Source organism: Tasmannia lanceolata, unplaced genomic scaffold, assembly GCF_043159265.1.
Source record: "Tasmannia lanceolata isolate RefF3 unplaced genomic scaffold, GAP_Taslan_0.1 ptg000011l, whole genome shotgun sequence".
Lineage (NCBI taxonomy): Eukaryota > Viridiplantae > Streptophyta > Magnoliopsida > Canellales > Winteraceae > Tasmannia > Tasmannia lanceolata.
Window position 1 is genome coordinate 23,530,343 of NW_027518688.1, and position 18,810 is coordinate 23,549,152.

The 18,810-nt window shown below is 38.1% G+C and overlaps 1 protein-coding gene and 1 long non-coding RNA gene across 4 annotated transcripts; both read right to left on the minus strand.

Moving 5' to 3' along the window:
• Nucleotides 1–774: 774 nt before the first annotated feature.
• Nucleotides 775–9,783, minus strand: LOC143886700 (uncharacterized). 3 transcript variants are annotated; one of them, XM_077390781.1, is made up of 3 exons: nucleotides 9,647–9,775; nucleotides 7,787–9,471; nucleotides 775–1,332 (listed from the first exon to the last, which is right to left on the minus strand). In XM_077390781.1, the coding sequence occupies exon 2, from the start codon at nucleotides 8,982–8,984 to the stop codon at nucleotides 7,788–7,790; it is 1,197 nt and encodes a 398-aa protein (XP_077246896.1). In that variant the 5' UTR covers nucleotides 8,985–9,471; nucleotides 9,647–9,775; the 3' UTR covers nucleotides 775–1,332; nucleotide 7,787. The 3 variants fall into 3 exon arrangements, with proteins under 3 accessions (XP_077246896.1, XP_077246895.1, XP_077246897.1); XM_077390780.1 differs by having other exon boundaries at nucleotides 7,787–9,783; XM_077390782.1 differs by lacking the exon at nucleotides 775–1,332 and adding an exon at nucleotides 1,371–3,049 and having other exon boundaries at nucleotides 7,787–9,783.
• A 5,243-nt stretch (nucleotides 9,784–15,026) lies between these two features.
• On the minus strand, nucleotides 15,027–15,778 carry LOC143886284 (uncharacterized). The gene is made up of 2 exons (XR_013253730.1): nucleotides 15,587–15,778; nucleotides 15,027–15,248 (listed from the first exon to the last, which is right to left on the minus strand). It is a non-coding gene; the product is annotated as an uncharacterized LOC143886284 (long non-coding RNA).
• Nucleotides 15,779–18,810: the final 3,032 nt, after the last annotated feature.

The following is an 18,810-nucleotide window of genomic DNA, read 5'->3' on the forward strand; positions in this document are numbered from 1 at the left end:
GTGACCATGATCTTGTTCTCTTATAAGAGCAAAAGAGAATGATGTAGTAGCCATCACAAAATATGGAGGGCTAGATAATGATAGGCACAATGAAGGCCCGGCCAGCGCCCCTTCCAACACACACCACACACACACACGCGGGAGGGAAAGAGAGAGAAATGAACGTTTTGTAAGCAATCATATGCCTTTTTCACATTCAAAGGAAAGAACAAGCTGTCTTTGGGCCTCCACAAGCTATTCCCTTATGATTTTTTATACCTATATTCCATGACGTTCACTAATTATTCTACCCCTATAGAGTAGCATTCTCCCTCCCTCCTCTCTCTACACTGGCATCCCCACCCCCGAACACTCTCTCTCTCTCTCTCTCTCTCTCTCTCTGTACACATTACCATTCTCTCCCTTTCTCTTTACAACCCTCGCTCTGTATCTTTACACACTAGCCACTATTAGTCTCGGCCTATTGTGGAAGAATCGAGACTGAGATCTTTGGCATTAGAAATCTCAGAGAAAGATTTAATTCAGTTCCATTCAATAGAATACAACAAACAAAGAAGATCATACCGGATGCCACAGCCTTGAAGTGTATGGATTCCAACCGATGCTTTCTCCAATCTTAGGATTCTCCTTGCTTCACGGTAGAACGGCGTTGGGAGCCGGCCTCTCTCTCTCTCTCTCTCTCTCTCACACACACACACACACACACACACACACACCACACACACACACGCATGTGATCATTGCAAAAGCTCTATGTTTTTAAGAGAAGTGAACAATGGCAATGCTCCTAATTTGCTTTTCATACAAACACTACATACATATGATTCACCCATAATAATATACATTATGCACAACAACCTACCTGTAAATATGTTGTGAACTGCTATAGATGTGTGATGGCATTCTAACATTATCCATCTTTTGTAAGGTCAGTTAAAATGAAGTATAAATTTGCGTGGTTGTTGACTGAATCAACTTTGAATTGAACATACTGCATACTACCAGGGTCTTTAATAAATACTTGTTTACTTCCCTTACAAACAACAAGGCAAACCATCACTGCATGGGCATTCATTCATGGATGAAACTCTGATAGTAAAAATCAACCCCTCTGAACAAAGAGAAATGCTAGCTAGGGAACCCATACATGGTGATCTCCTCTGCATATCAGCCATCTGTGTGGTGATCAAAAGAGCAGAGTGGCGTGGAGACTGTTCCTTACTCTGAATCATGAAAAGTCCTATAGATTGGTTGTTGAGGATGCAACGAAAGCAACAGAAAAGGATGGAGTCTAGTTCTAACTCATTTGAACCATGAAGTAGTCACTTGTCACTGTAAAAACAGGAGTAGATTAGATAGATGGAATAGTAGTCCAGTTTAAACCCGTGATGGAAGAAGACATTTGAGAAAGTGCCAAAGGATTAAAGATATACATTGAAATAACCAGTCCTATCTCAAAACAATATAGACAGTTCCATGAGTTTTATGTCTATGAGGAATCCCAAAGATCACACAATCATCTCATTTTAATAGATGCTGGTTATGGCTATTCAAGACTCTCCTCTTAGAGCTTGTTGGCAATGACCCTAATGACAGCCCATAATTTTGCCCAGACAGATATTCACCAAGTTGTCAACCAAGGTACCAATACTTTGATAGAAGTTTGAATAATACTTTCTAGGGGAAACCAGCAAAAACCCCATCAGAAATAAGTCTGTTTATCTTTCTATATGTGGTTCAAACTTCAAAGACCTAACCAACGAGTTCTCCACTAATCACTTTCCAAGCATCATGGTTGGAATGAGACCAACACATGATCCTGAAATATCTGGGTTCCTAGATGGAGGCCCAATGGAAGGAATGGATTGGGTTTTTTAAAAACCCAGTAATTTATTGGACGTCCAAAAAAACGAGAAAATACAAGCTTGAGTAAGGAACAGTTTTATCTGCAAATGCTATGCAAGAGAGATTTCAATATTTCAAAGGGTCTTACCACGGGTAAGAAGCAGAACCTTCTTCTCTTAACACACATAAAATGTAATATGAGTTCTAATACATGCTGGCAAAACATTATGGAATGTCTAGAAAGTATTACAAGAATCATAAGAAATCTGTAATTAAGGACACAAAGTAATGGAAGAACAACCGCCATTGTGCGTGTCTCAACGGGAGAACAGAGTTCTCAGATGCTATTTTATGGCTCAACTAAGCATGCTTAAGTATCTAAGCATTATTCTCATAGCACACTGTAGATAGAGAATAGCCATCTATAAGAGATTCTTACTAGTCTCAACGGAAGAATATATATATTTTTTGAATGATACAACAAAGAGTGAGACCCACTATGTTGTAAGGAACGCACTGCATTGTATTACAATGAGGTCGCAACCTATTGAAGGCTGAAGCAATGCTCAAAGAACAGAATTCTTAGAAGCTCTTTTATGGCTCATCAAAGCATGCTAAATTATCCAAGCACTATTCTCATACTAAGTTAAGCAGATAGAGAAGGGCCATCTGTACAAGATTCTCCAAGAAATGTTGTGGTAGAAAATGTTAAAACACTTTGCCACAAAATAACATATTACCTTTTGTGAAATAACTTTTGATTACTTACTTCACAGAAAAGGAAATATTATATGATGTGTAAATATGTATCCCAACTCCAACAAACACATGGCCAAGCGTATGGTGGAAACGTATTAGATGTGCAGTCCATACATCATATAATTACTCGAAGAGAATTATTCGAAAATGGGAAGCCAAGAGTAAAGGACATCCATGGGAATCTGAATATTGGCAACAACATTATTGATTCAGTTGCCCCTATGGATATGCCACATCTCGAAAAAAGAAAATACAGAGGGTTACAAGTCAATGACCACCTAGAACTCAAAGATGGGGCTCAAAAGCCACTTGCTTTTTTAATTATCTTTCCAAATTTAGAGTAACAGCTTTGACCTTCGAGACCAATTTAAAGATATAAGTTCAAGGAAAAGGTCTTTGGCCTCCACAGTAGTTGATTCCATATCCAAGGTGATCTGCATAACATCTGGAAAAATAACACACTTTAAGTGTATTAACTTTGATGATGTTACAATTTGTTTGAGCTAAGTTTGAGAATGAACAAGGTGATAAGAAAGGATAAATCAATATGATATAGCAAGTGCTGACTGTGTTATTAAATCAATATTTTTTTAATGGTAGAGAATTTTATTATCAAGAGGCAGAGGCCTGCTGGTCGAGGCGGTCAATGAGAAAGTACATAAGAGAAAAAACAAAGGAAAGGCGTGCAAGTGTACTATACAAATGATATCCTCAACTAGGCATGCGATTAAAAAGTTCGATTGTCTCTCTATCGACTCCGACCTAGTAAATCTGCCTCCGAATTGGCCGATCACCAAAAATGACGAAACTCGATATCATGCCCTCCTAACTGATCCAAATTCTCCTCTATGGTGCCAGTAAACCTTCAAGGAAAGTTAATCCGATCTGTCACAGTCTCACCCATCTGACCACATTGAGGTAATCTCCCCCAATGATTATCAGATCCAATTGTGACTGATATACAAGTCTAATTCCCTTCAACAAAGCTTGCACCTCCGCCTCATTAGAATAATTTTCCCTATCGATACTGAAAAGGCCCGGAGCATCTCACTGTCAGCATTCCTCAACAATCCTCTGATATCTGTCGGTCCAGGGTTACCGATACTCGATCCATCAAAGTTTAGCCACCATCTAGGACGGGGTTCCTCCACACAAACCTTGAACTGCCTAATCTTCTCCCAAGACCTGTGGAAAGATGACACTGATATCCCATTGAATGTAGGAAGGGTTGATGCCAACGGACCACTACAGAAAAGATTTGTCTCTGTATATTGCGCACACCTTTTGATATCCCTTTAAATACTCTCAAGTTTCTTTCCTTCCATACAAACTAGAGAGCAGCAACATGAAACAAGTTCAACAAGATCCTACCTCTAAAACACCATGGGGCAAATTTCCAGGATTCAAAGGGATCAACAATATGACAAGTGAAGACCCAACTGACATCGAAAAGACCAAACACAAAGTACTAGATTCTACGCGTAAAGCGAAGTGATCCATCATGAGAATCTTATTAAGATACCAAGCCCAATAGAAGGAGTTGACTCTCAGAGGAGCTTTGACTTTCCAAGCACTTTTAGCTGAGATGGACCGGATTTTTTGACAAGGTTCTCATAAAAGGATTTGAGTGTAAATATTCAGGTGGATTCCAACTCCACAGCAAACACAAAGTACTAGATCCTACACATAAAGCGAAGTGATCCATCATGAGAATCTTATTAAGACACCAAGCCCAATAGAAGGAGTTGACTCTCAGAGGAGCTTTGACTTTCCAAGCACTTTTAGCTGGAGATGGACCGGATTTTTGGACAAGGTTTTCATAAAAGGATTTGACTGTAAATATTCAGGTGGATGTCCAACTCCACAACCTTTTATCATTTCCTCGCTTCTTTATGTAAGGCGAATTAATTCTTGTGAGGATACATGTTACAATGTCCAATTCCCAACAAAAAATCCGCCTAAAGTTTAAATTACATTCCACTCGTCGAAGAGTTTCAGCCTCACTAAAACCTTTGCATGAGGTCACTCTACAAAGTAAGGGGAAATCCTCCTTCAATGTTTTCTTGCCCACCAAATATCCAACCAAAAATTTAATCTTGCCCCCATCTCCCACTCTAAATTGAATACCTTTCTGGAATAAAATTAGAACTTTCATGATGTCTCGCCAAACAGTAGTTCCATGGATTATGTACACATATGTCGGGGTCCATAAACCAAAGTGTGAATCATACTTAGCCTTTATTACATATCTCCACAGAAGACCTTTATCTTCACCATACTTCGACAGACATTCCTCGAGCAATGCTCGATTCATCATTTTGACCTTCTCATTCCCAGGCCTCCCTCTTTATAAGGCTTGCACACTTTTGGCCATTTATACCATATTATACTTCCTATTGTTTTTGTTCTTTTGCAATTTCATATAAAGTTTCTTCAAAGTTGTCCAATTCTAAGGATGATAGACATATTAAATTTATATGGTGTAAGCCCTTATAGTCCCGTATTTTTCAAAAAGTATTGTACGGACCACACAATAGGATTATCCAAAAAATCATCTCCATAGGATGATCCAGCCCTCCTATCTATAGAGGTTTCCATAATACGCATTTCCTCTAAAGATCAGAGGGTTGGGATCATCCTATGGAAATGATTTTTTTGGGCACAACCTATTTACATTGTGGCCCATCACATGGACGGTTTGGATCATCCTATTGTGTGGTCCGTACATTACTTTTTGAAAAATACGTGTGATGATAGTTAGATGTGATTAAAAATTAAAATTATAGACATAATAGCATGAAGAATTGTCCAAATCTAAGTCATATTACTATAGATACTTTGCTACATACGCTCATTCAAAGGTTGTGAGGGTATTTGGAGAAAATCAAACTTAATTCATATAAAAAGCAATCAAACAACAGAGGAAACCAAATTGAAAGTTGTTACTTCTTCAATTATGAACTAGAGAAAACTGTGAAGAAACAAAAAGGCCAGGAGAACTTAATACAATCAAATGAAAATTCGGAAGAGGATTATAGCTAAGAGTAAATAGTGATAGTATAAATATTAGTGGGCAATATATCTTCGGATGGAAGATGCTGGGATAAGTTGAGTGAGAACATAAGAGGGTCTTGAAGATGATGTAAATTGATGACAAAGGCCACAAACTGGTGACCTCAACAAAGAAGATGAATGGTGCCAATGCTGAAGATGCAAAGGTGTAAGGATCAGGGTTTAAAATTTTGGTTTCGGTGTCGGTTTCGACGATCACCGAAACCGAAATGTTTCGGTTTCGGGCTGAAATTCACTGAAACCGAAATGTTTCGGTTTCGGGCCGAAATTTCAGCCGAAATCATGTAAAAATATGATTATGATTTCGTTTATTTTTTTATTTTCGACTGAAATGTCTAAAATCTCGGAGTCAATTTCAGCGATTTCAGTTGAAATTTCGGCTATTTCGGTGGAAATTATAACATTTTGGTGTACGTTTTTTAAATTTTGGGGGAAATTTTTTTAAAAAGTCCAAAAAAGAAATTTCAACCGAAATTTTGGCGATATTTCAGAATTTCGATGAAATTTCGGTAAAATTTAGATGTGAATCTTGTAAAGAAACGACTTCATGTGAATTTCGTTTCGATGGCCGAAATATTTCGGCCGATACAATACGTTTGGGCCGAAATTTAAAACAATGGTAAGGATGTGAGTTATGCTTAGTGAGCCAAGACAGCCGATACAATTGCGGCAAAAAAGACAAGGAATTATGGACATTTATACAGATCTTACTAGTGCCCGTGTCCATAGGGGAAAATCAGGCAAGTTGGCATCTAAATCAATTATTCTTATGCTGTAGGAACTGATTTTTTTTTCCATGTTGAATGTATACTTTGACCCATTTTAATGGGCACAGATCCATACTTTTAAGTATGTATATTAGTGACTGAAAAGTATGGGTCCTGGTTTAGATTTCTCCAGCACCTATACCCTTTTTTTTTTACTTCAAATCAAGAACATCTGCTTGAAATGAATAAGATCAAATACTCACTCTATCATATACAAGCGAATTAAAGCTGCAATAAACCATGCGTTCTGTACGATTAGTGAAAAATTAGAAAATCCAAGTTGATTTCCATTATGTCTCTGATGGTTACATTATATTTGCAACTTTTTTCTTCAGGTTCCTTTTAAAACACATTTCCAATTGTAGTCTTAGAAGTAAGTAAGTAACAATTTCCATTTTGAGCTTTTAAGTTTTCATTAATTAAGCACTACTGATTTAGAACACCATCTTCCTTTAAAAGAGAAAAAACACATTTCCCGAATCATTATGGATTAGGGTCTTCTAATTTGGGTTTCTAAGTCTGAATAAGTCAAGCGTTAATTAATATGATATTTTGAGTTATTAGAGTCTTGCTCGTTTCGTGGAGGCTATAAGTTACAAAAATCATATTTGGTTAGGTGTCTTTAGCACATATGTATGTTGTCAAAATTAGATTTGGCATCTTTTGATGAGGGACTATAAGGGCTTACACCATATAAAATCTCGTTAATCAGATTGCAAATTAATGATCTAATGGTATCACAGTCTCTTGTTTATCACAATATAATGAATGTACTGCAATAAAGTAACTGATATTATTGGTTACTTATTTTATCTCAATAAGTTCTTCGTAAATTGAATAAGCCGGCGATATTTGCGAATCTAAATTAATAATATATAAAATAACAGATAAACAAAGACATCAACAACAACAACAGGACAATTACACAATGAAGCTTTTAGAATATTCCGAAGTTTATGTAAGTATTTACCATAATACCATGCCACACATAATGCTGAATGAGAACATGACACTCAGATAACTACGAGCTCATTCTTCGAATTCTATCCGGACCTAATAACATTCAGTCATTAAATGACTCACCAACAGCTCAATACAGTACTATAAAGTGAAGAACAGGCAATCTAAGAAGTGAAGCATGTAACCAATTCCTGCTTATATACTGTCAAAAGGCATTTGTATCATGTGGAGTTGGAACTATAAAGCATGCAAATATAGAGGGCACATTTTCAACGTTCTGGTTGGCAAGAGTTCCATATAGGCAAGTAATACTAACCATACTATGCCACAGACAATTGCAATAAAAGATTGACACTCTCTGTAACCAAGATGTAGAATATTACCTCACTGATCAACTTTAATCATAGTAGAAACTGTAGTCACTGTAGGATTAGAACATAAAGGATGCAAAATTTTACTTTCAGCAAAGCATTGGGGTGTCGTGCACTCATTGCAATTCCATATTGGTACAGCCTCAATTGACATGTCAACTTCGTTTCGAGATTCCACAGCAAGTGAAGGCATACTTTCAGCAGTGCATTCAAACGTTGGCTTTTCAGTTGATGGAAAACCATCGGATTCTGGTTTCTCTTTGGGCTTCTCACGATCTCTTTTACTACATAGGCTTAGAGACAACTTTTTTTTCTTTATTCTAGCTTTCTTTCCACCGATGACACCTCTAGCCTCAAACTCATGGTGACGTTTTCTTGTGGAGTTCATAATTTCATGATCCCCTTCCCCTTGAACTTTCTCATTACCAAAATAATCAGTAGGCATCAATGCATTCTTTTCTAATTCATCTGAGCTTCCTATGTTTCTGACGGGCTCCAAACATTCTCCATCAGCTCCTTTAACATCCGTATCAAAGACAAAAGGTAGACCTTCACCAGAAACCTTAGCTTTTCCCAAAACAGGTAGTTTCCTTTGCTTCTCACAGCACTGAACTTTCGAGTTGGAATTCACAGACTTCTTCGAAATTCTAGGGGAACTATTCATTGCTCGATGCAATTTCCGTGCCAGTTCTTCGTCTCTTTCATGATTCTCAATCCGCTGGGGACCCTTATACAAAAGCTTAACAGGAACATGTTTCTTGGGTTTGTTTTTTCTCTGAATCCTATCATGGGTCCTATTTTTTGTAACAGGAACATGTTTCTTGGGTTTGTTTTTTCTCTGAATTCTATCATGGGTCCTTTTTTTTGAAACGGATGCAACTAATTCAAGGGCACTCTTGGCAGTAGCCGCTGCCTTTGCAGCTATCGCCGCTTTCTCTACAGCAGCTGCTTTGGCTGCGACTGCAACCTCCGCTGCAGCCAAAGCTGCCGACCTTGATGCCTCAACAATCTGCTCCGGTGAAAGATGTGCACTCTTAGAATCTACACTCAAAAGATCACGAAGATGGGCACCGAATTCATTCGAAAAGGAGGACGAAGAAGAAGCACTTTCACACTGCTTCTTCAGCCCGGCAAGGAGTCGCTTCCTGGGAGGCAAGCGAACATTGAAATCCGACTCCAACTGATCGATACTAAACCCATTTGCCTTCATCTCTTCTCTCAACCAATCCACCAAAACCAAGCAAGAACTACTCCACAGAAAGTTTCTCACAAAATCAAACCTCAAAGACAGGGACTAAACCAGTAAACCCTATACTCATCACAAATCTCAAAATCATAAAGCATACATTTGAAATTTAACACCCATTTGCCACCCTCTCATCGCTCCACTGATTCCATCCAGACCATGCAAGAACCAAGCAACACAAAATCAAACCTCAAAACAGGAACTACAGTCTATACTCATCACAACTCTCACAGCATAAAGCATAAATTTGAAATTTCTCCAAATGTCCTCAAACTAAAACTAAACAAGCATCCGAATCAACAAATTTTCTTAAACTAAACCCTAAATTCATCCAACTAAACAAAATCCATATATCCTAAACCCTAATCGAGTACGTGCCAGTCCAAAACTTCAAAAGAACATACTTTTCAATCAAACCCCAAAAATCAGACTCAATTTCTCGACCACAACACTAGCAGAGAGGGAACAAAACATCAAAATCAATATAAACCATCAGAACCGAGCTAAATTTCGAGAAAATTTGCACATCTAATCGAATCCAATAATCGTAAAACAGAGATTCAAATCGCCAACGTGATCACCATCACACTGACCGGAATAGTGCTAAATTGCATAGAGAAGAGTACCTGATTTCTGCCACGTGGAGATTAAAATCTGAAATTAGGGTTAGGGTTTTACTTTGGGATAGAGATTTTCGAACTTTAAGAACCAGAGAATATTTTTTCTCTTCTGTAAAGAGAGAGAGAGAGAGAGTTCGAGTATTCTGGAAGAGAAGAAAAACGCGAAACATATACGCTGAAGTCGGGTAAAAATACTCCTAGATTGTTTTTAAACTACGAAAATACCCTTATAAATACCCTTTTTATAAGGAAAAAACTTTTTTCTAAGGAAAACTTTTCTTAGAAAAAAGGCCAAGACAATGAAAAGAAACATGCTGAGGGTGTGTTTGGCGTACCGTTTGAAATAGCGTTTAAAACGCTGTTTTGCAAAACGGTGTTTTGGTTCAAAACATTGTTTTGCCAAACGGCGTTTCATGTTTGGTTGGCCAGATTAAAACGGCATATTAAACGGCAAACGGAGGTATTGTGTGTTTGGTTGCAAATGCCCCAAAACAGAGTTTTAGTGGTAAAATGACAAAAAAAGGCATTGTTTGATTGGCCTCAATGTAACTCAACTACTCTCTCATTAGGCCAAATATTAAAAGGTCATTAGGATCTCATTCAAACACTACTAAAATTGAACATCATTGCCAAAAAAAAAAAATGGCTATACCTTTGGGGTTCTTCTCCTTCTTCTTAACGGCTGGATTTGCAGGATTTGATGGACGAGTGGAGGCGCTGAGGCAGTGAGGCGTGAGAGGGTTTGCAACTTTGCAAAGTAGATGAAGAAAGTAAGAAACTAGGGTTTCTTTTAATTCTTTTATCTTTAAAAAATCAAAATTAAGTGATCATATAATGATATCAGCAGCCCCTTGTTTTGAATTAAATATTAACAATTTAATAAATTTGTGTCCTCAATAATGATATTAACACCCCCACTTTTTTGGTATTTGACGTAACGCATAAAATCGCAAGCATATACATAAAAATGGGTTTTGGTGAGGGCAAACACGTAAAAACCCACAGCCCAAAAACTTCGTTCAAAACGGCGTTTTGCAAACGGACCTCCCCTCCTCCGTTTACAAAACGCCGTTTGAGGGTTCAAAACGGTGTTTCAAACGGTGGCTGCGCACCCAAACACTCCCAAACGGCCATTTGGCCCCAAAACGGTGTTTCCAACGCCAAAACAGTGTTTTAAACGGTACGCCAAACACGCACTTAGTATATAGTATAGATAGATAGATTATAGATTATAGATTATAGATAGCAGGTGCACGGTGTGAGTGATCTGGACCATCCGATCAACAATCAAAGTTCATCGAACGATGGCTTGATCACTAGTATTTAGATTTAAAATTCTTATTGCGAATCGAGAAATACCGTTTCCACTAAGTACTTGACAGCTGGCCACTAATGAAACATTTAGGGCGCGTTTGGATCATGTATTGGGAACAATAATGCTCTGTTTGGATGCCGGTAGATGTTGGGAGGATTTGGAGAAGCAGAAGTCAAAGGGAGATTGAAAGTAAATCAAGAGGGAATCAGTCAAAGAGGAGATTGAGAGCAAATCTCCCGTAAGGTGTTTGGTTGGTTAGGGAGATCTTTTTTGGAAAATGTTATTGGCACTATTGTATTTTGATGAGGGCACTCTCACTTTATTAAAAGTATAGTATGGCCCGCACCATTGGATGATCCAAACCGTCCATTAGATGGGCCACAACCTAAATAGGTTGTGCTCCAAAAATTATTTCCATAGGTTGATCCTAACCGTCCAATCCATAGAGGGTTAGGATCAACCCTCTAACATTCAGATCGGAGGGTTAGGATCAACTTACGGAAATGATTTTTGGGGCACAACCTACATGGGTTGTGGCCCATCTAATGGACGGTTTGGATCATCCTATGGTGGGGTCCATACCGTACTTTTAATAAAGTAAGAGTGCCCTCATCAAAATACAGTAGTGCTGATAACATTTCCCTTTTTTATTTTTACAGGAATTTGCTAGCCACCTTCGCCAATTCCACTTGCTCGGCTTGTGGCCCGTCTTGATGCAAAGATTGGAAGAAGTAAATGGGTGAAAAAGTGGCTAGCAAAAGTAGAAAAAAAAAGTAATCATTAGGGTTTATTAGATTTGCGATAGAAATGGTAAGTTTTAAATGAAAAATTACCGAAAAATGGTAATAAAGAAGGAAAATTACAAACAAAATATGACAATTACCAAAAAAAACTACCCATAAAATTTATGAACTTGTGACAATTACGGAAAAATTAAAAGAAAATGTTATCAACAGTACCGTATTTGTATTTTGATGGGGGCACTCTCGTTTATGAAAAGTACGGTATGGCCCGCCGGATGATCCAAACTGTCCATTAGATGGGCTACAGCCTAAATAGGTTGTGCCCCAAAATTCATTTCCATAGGTTGATCCTAACCCTCTGATCTGAATGCTAGAGGGTTGATCCTAACCCTCCGATCTATAGAGGGTTAGGATCAGCCTATATAAATAACTTTTGGCGTATAATCTGTTTAGGCTGTGGTCCATCGAATGGACGGTTTGGATCATCCTACGACGTGGGCCACACCGTACTTTTAATAAAGTGAGAGTGCGCTCATCAAAATACAGTAGTGCTGATAACATTTCCCAAATTAATTTGCCGAGAATTTCTCCCCTTATTTCTTCGAATTGGTGAAATTTCTCGGGCGAGTTTTGAGGCTGCCACGTCACCGACAAGCGACCGAAATCCACGGCGGTCAAACACCCCATTTTGTTTAAATTTCCAACCAAACACACTCGGGCGAATTACTTTTTTTTGAAATAGGTAAGCTGGGGTTAGGCGGACCCCGACCAGATATATTAAGAAAGATCAATAAAGATATTACAAGAAAACAGAAAAGCAAGCCCCTCGCACATCAGAAGAAGGGCAAACAAACTATCAAAAGGGAGCCAAAGGCCACCCAACAAAACGGCAAAGACAAACAAAGGAGAACAACCTAACCAATTCAGCAAAATGAAAACAACAGCCACAACACTGCCAAAATTCGAACAGCTACCACAAAAACAAACAGCACCGGAGCTAACAGCAGACCCAAAAACACCAGCACCAAAAGCAGACCCCAATTCATGATCAGCCTCCCGGAATGAGCCCACGAAATGGGGACCTTATTCCAGTAGAGGGGATCGGGGAGATGGATGGCAGCACACAGGAAGAAGGAGGCTTAAGGAGGGAAGCAGCTGACTTTCCCTTTTTATTCTTCTTGCTCTGAACTAAATTCCATGGACCTTCAGACAATGGGGGCGATAAAGAGAGAGAAAGGTCCGGAGGCTTGGTCTGCTTTGTAGATGTCTCGGGGATATCTGGGCCAAAGACTGAGAATTTATTTCTAGATAAGGCACTATTGGTAGAAGGGGTTTCAGGATGATCCAAGCTGATCCTATTATGAGCAATTGGAGAATCAGAACTTAGCTGAACAGCTTTATCACTATCCTTAGTGATTGGCCTCCATTCCTTTCTGGATTGAACAGGAAACGAGATGGGCTGAGAGAGAAGGGGAGGAGGCATTTGGTTCTTAGGGCATCCTTCAGAAGAATGACTAAAATCAAGACAGGTTTTGCAAGGTTTGGGCTTCCATTCATATTCTACAACCTGAGTTTCATCTCCAGTAGGGGTTTGGATGTGGACAACATCAGGAAGGGGGCTTTCGGCAATTATTTCTCTCAAAATAAGAGAACCAAACAGAGCATAATGGGTATCTGGTTCTTTAGTCTGTGATTCAAGTGTTTGGTTCCACCAATGGTAACGGAATGGGGAAACCGGGCGGAGAAAACGTCGGAATTTTTGGGGTATTCGTTACCCGCCCTTAGAGGTGGTATTATGATTCCCTGGGTGTCTCTTCCAAAATAAAATCGATTTATGGTATAGAAGCATCATAATTAAGCAAATTCTGGAGAATGGGCCGCGACCATGTGCATTGCTCCGACAACAGAAACAAACTTTTACAAACTTTTACATCAAGTTACAGTATATATCCGTCTATTAGGGGCTGTTTGGATCGAGGTAAAACATTTTCTCGGGAAAACCCTAGTAAATTTTCCAGTGTTTGGTTACCATGTTTGACATGGAGCATATTTTTTAGAATAAAAAGTTTTTCCTTTTTTTTTTATATTCAATAATTACAAACCTACAAGACTATGGATCTTTTGCTATTCCCCTCCCCGCCCCCCTGACGACTGGCTAACGTTTTCCCACCATTTGAACGGTCTCTCTCTCTCTCTCTCTCTCTCTCTCTCTCTCTCTCTCTCTCTCTCTCCACACACACAACATGAACAGTTGGTGGGCCCAACAGAAACCGTTGGTGGAATGGTGGGCCCATCTTTGAACAACTTAGGCCCCGCCCATAACACACCATAGGATAATCCAAACCGTCCATTTGATGGGCCATAAACGTAAATAGGTTGCGTCCCAAAATATTATTTCCATAGGCTAATCCTAGCCCTCCGATCTAAATAGAAACTACATCTTATGCAACCTCTATAGATTGTAGGGTAGTGATCATCCTACGGAAATGATTTTTGGTTGTGGCCCATCAAATGGACGGCTCGGATCATCCTATGGTCTGGACGGTACACTTCATTTTCAAAAATATGGGTGGGGCTTAAATTGGTACGAACCACACCATAGGATGATTCAAACCATGGACGGCTTGGATCATCCTATGTTGTGGACGGTGCGCTTCAATTTGAAAAATATCGGTGGAGCCTACGATTGGGCCTACCATGGACGGCTTGGATCGTTCTATGTTGTGGACGGGCCTGAATGTTACTTTACGACCAACTCCATATAATGATCCAAACCATTCATTTGATAGGCCACAATGTAAATAGGTTGTGCCCCAAAAATCATTTCCATAGGATGATCACAACCCTACAATCTATAGAGGTTGCATAAGATGTAGTTTCTATTTAGATGGGAGGGCTAGGATCAGCCTATAGAAATGATATTTTGGGACGCAACCTATTTACGTTTACGACTGTCGTTAAATCCCAAGTGGGCCTTTGGATACATATATTTACCGTCGTTTTTGGAGTGTTGGTAAGTACACCAACGGTTACTGACCGTTGGTGAATATGCTATTCAGCGACGGTTTTGGAGCATCGATGATAAGACTGACACTCACAAAACGTTGTTGAATAGGATATGGCTCCACTTTCATTGTTGAAATCACCGACCTGACCGTCGGTAAATATAGATAATTTTTTTTTTTTTTAAATCCCTTTATTTTGAATTTGTCCATCAAATGGAGATACAACCTGTAACATGTACATAGGGATCCTATTATACAACCTCACACTACAAAGGCATTGAAACAAACCATCTATATAAATTATAATTATATAACAAAGTAAATTTACAAGCAAGGACAATATATTGAAGATTGTAAACAAGCTAAAGTTACAAGCAAAGATTGTAAAAAAGAAGAAAACCATATAAATTATCACACTGGCGTGGAACATGGATAAATACAATAGCTTATAGTTGTTCGATCTCGTGCAACCATTCAAATGGGAATCCACCAATCGTCATGAATGTCAAGAATGAAGATATAAATATGAGCATTGACCCTCTCTCCTGAAAAAATAAAAACCAATCAAAATTATATGAGCTAACATATTCATCCTTGTTTTCTTGAGTTGTAGGTGATTTTCTATAGCATGATATAATATGCTTGTGTTTTCATTTCAAGGGGATTAAGTTTTCAAAACTTACAGATGTGGAACTAAAATTTAGACGTAAAAACAAGTTTTCTTAAAGCATAAGTAAAATACCAAAATACTCATAATGACTGTTTAGAAAACGAAACCAAAATAAGGATCATTTGGTGAATCATTTTCTACAAATTTAAAAAACTTCTATCATTATATCTTTGTAAACTAGAAACATAAAACAAATGCCTTAATAAATCCCACCTGAATTGACCCAAAACTGTAGCCAATGTTAGTGTATATGGTGCCAATGCACAGAGATATTGCGACGTAAATTGCAAGACGTAGCCAATAGTAGCCTAGGTCCCTGTACATGTTCACAAAGGATCTTTTGGTGAGGACAACGGATTGAGTAAGGAAACTAGCTTGGATTTCCTTCATCTCCAAAGATCCTCCTTTCATCAAATCAAATGGGCCCTTGTAAGCATGTCATTAGCACAAATATAATTAGACCAAAGTCATAAAAAGTTGTCTAAAACAGCAATGAACTTGTTCGACCAAGCCAAGTCTAGGAAAACCTTAGCCGGGTCGACTTGCTTAGGCATCAACAAGTTATGAATTGACCCATGGGCTTTTAGAATACTAGTAGGTTCAACTACAGGGCTTACCATTTTGCATATCTCGTGTCTTGATACTTGTTTTTTTTTTTTTTTGATGGGTATGTCTTGATACTTGTTGATAAGTGATGGATGACTTGTATGACTTCACAAGAATGTCAATTGCTTCAGTAGCCGTTTTGGTCCCTATCCCTTGCTCAATGTCCTAATAAAAAAACAAGGATTTGAATAGGATTTCTTTAAGAGATGATAATAGCTACTAAAACATGAGTTTTTATATGATGAAGAGCCGTATAAAGCAGTATTGGAGATCCCATCCTTCATATTTGATCCAACAGCAGCTCTCCAATACTGCTTTATACGGCTCTTCATCATATAAAAACTCAATCCTAAAACATAAATATGTGAAAGAAAAAAGCCTCCTCACCTGATCGAAGTCTTTATTGATTGTTCTAACGTAGTGATCACAGGCTCCTCAGTAAATGGACATGCGAAGCCATTCAATGCTGATTTTATGAATATGTGGGCATAGAGACACTGATTTTAAAGTTAATATTTAAGAGAAATTATATGATGAAGGGCCATATAAACAAGTATCCATCATCCCATCCTTGATAACAGCAGCTCACTTTTTTAGGAGCTGCTGTTGGATCAAATATCAAGGGTGGTACTTCCGTCGTACCACCTTTACGTGTTTATACAGCCTTTCATCATATAATTCCTCACTATTTAAATAGGTTCAAAATGTTTGATATCAGTAGCTTTTAAACATTAAAACGACGACATAACTTTGAATTCTATGCCCAGCATTGCATCAACCAAGAATCAAATAGAATGTTGAACATTAATATTATTTTATTTGGAAATTCAAAGTGTTCACAGATTTTAGCACTAATAGCATGATACTAATGTTGCACAGCCCATGTTTTATACCTAAAATCCCATGTTTTATACCTAAAATCATATTGTCCGCATTACTCAAAGTGTCACATAAAACATACAATTTGCCCGAATTGAAATGAATTACACTTTCATGATTGTTAATGGTTTTAATGATAATCTTTTACCATCTATAGCTGGAGATGAGTTTGAACTGTAGGTAAATTAATAAGGTCGGATTCTTGCAAAAATATGACAGGTGGGAATGCTTAAGGTCGGATTCTTGCAAAGCAACACTCCCATGTGCAAATATATGACAGTTGGGAATGGTTAAGGTCGGATTCTTGCAAAGCAACACTCCCATGTGCAAATGGGGACATTGTAGACACATCACCAACCGGACCCATGATCCCTAGCATACAAATTCAAGCACTTTATACCATGCAAATGTTTCAATTACCATATAATTTTAACTGGTTACCTAACAATTTGCCACATCATGGAAAAAGCTTACTTGCTGAAAAATTTGAAGTAAAATGTTAACCGGCCATCATATGAAGTGATAGTAACACACTTGAGACAATTCCTCCAGAAGGAGAGAAGGACTGCACCATACTTTCATGAAAGATATAGAGAACACCATAGGAATAGAAAATTTTAGAAACAAAAACCAAATCATGATTCTAAAATTCAAAATAGATAACAGAAATAGGAGATTTTTGCATACCAATTCGGCAATTCCAAATAAACCCCACCATGCCTAACCCCATGGACGGTTATCTCCCTCAAGGGTCTTTTCTTCATCTTGGCCCCACCCACCACCAGATTATGCATATCATAAATGTAGATGTACAATTAGATAGCATCTTGAATACACTTATAGATGAACAATTACTAAAGAGACAAAAGATCATATCAATAGTGTTGCCACATCCTAATAAATAGAAGGAAAGAGGCAACAAATAACAAAAAGAACTCGCGATTTCCATTATGTAGATCCAAAGGATCACTTTTCTCTTGATCCAAAGCTCTCCCATGACCTCTAGTACCCTGTGCAAAGCAAAACCCAAATCAAATAAACCATAGAAGCATAGAAGGAAAGAGGCAACAAAAAAAAAAAACTCACGATTTCAATTATGTGGATCTAAAGGATCATTTTTCTCTTGATCCAATGCCCTCCCAGGACTTGTAGTATCCTGTACAAAACGCAAAGGGATCTAAAGGATCATTTTTCTCTTTATCCAAACCATCCTGTTTCCACACCACTGAAATTGATGAAGTTAACACAAGATTCTTGACTGATCGCTTGGCTTTTAGGAAGTAACTTTCAATTCAGCATGCAAGGTCTTACACGTATATGCTGACTCAAGTAATACGTTTTCATTAAGAATTCCAACTAAATATACACACGCAAGAAATGGTTAGGGATGGATTAAAATCTCCAAATGTAAGTATAATAAAACAATATAGCATTTCTTTCTAGTCATCAAAGATCCATGTTTCATTTCTGAACCAAACAGAAAATATAAGTTCATGTACAGGCTCATAAGCATATCTTCCCAAGCGAATAGAAAGGTATAATTTTACAAAAAATAGACAGAGTGTTTAATGGAAAGGATCACCATCACCATCACCACCTCCCCCACCATCAGCATTACCATCACCATCCCCATCACCAAACATATACAAAAACCAAAAAGGTTCTACGACAATAAGATGAGGAAGTGTAATATAATGGATCAAAAAAACTAATTAAGTGCAAGGGAAGCCACAAACATAAGGCGGCTCAAAGAATCTATCCTGGTCTTACCTGAAAACAAATGAAACGCAAAAGTATTGAAAAAAATTAGTATACTTGTCAATAAAAATATCATCAACCACCAATAAATTCATGCCTTATATATCATTTACTTACTAGGTGGGATGGCCAAGCGATTGGTGCTCCTACCGTGTCTCCCATACATGTGAAGAATTCAGACGGTCTTACTAGAG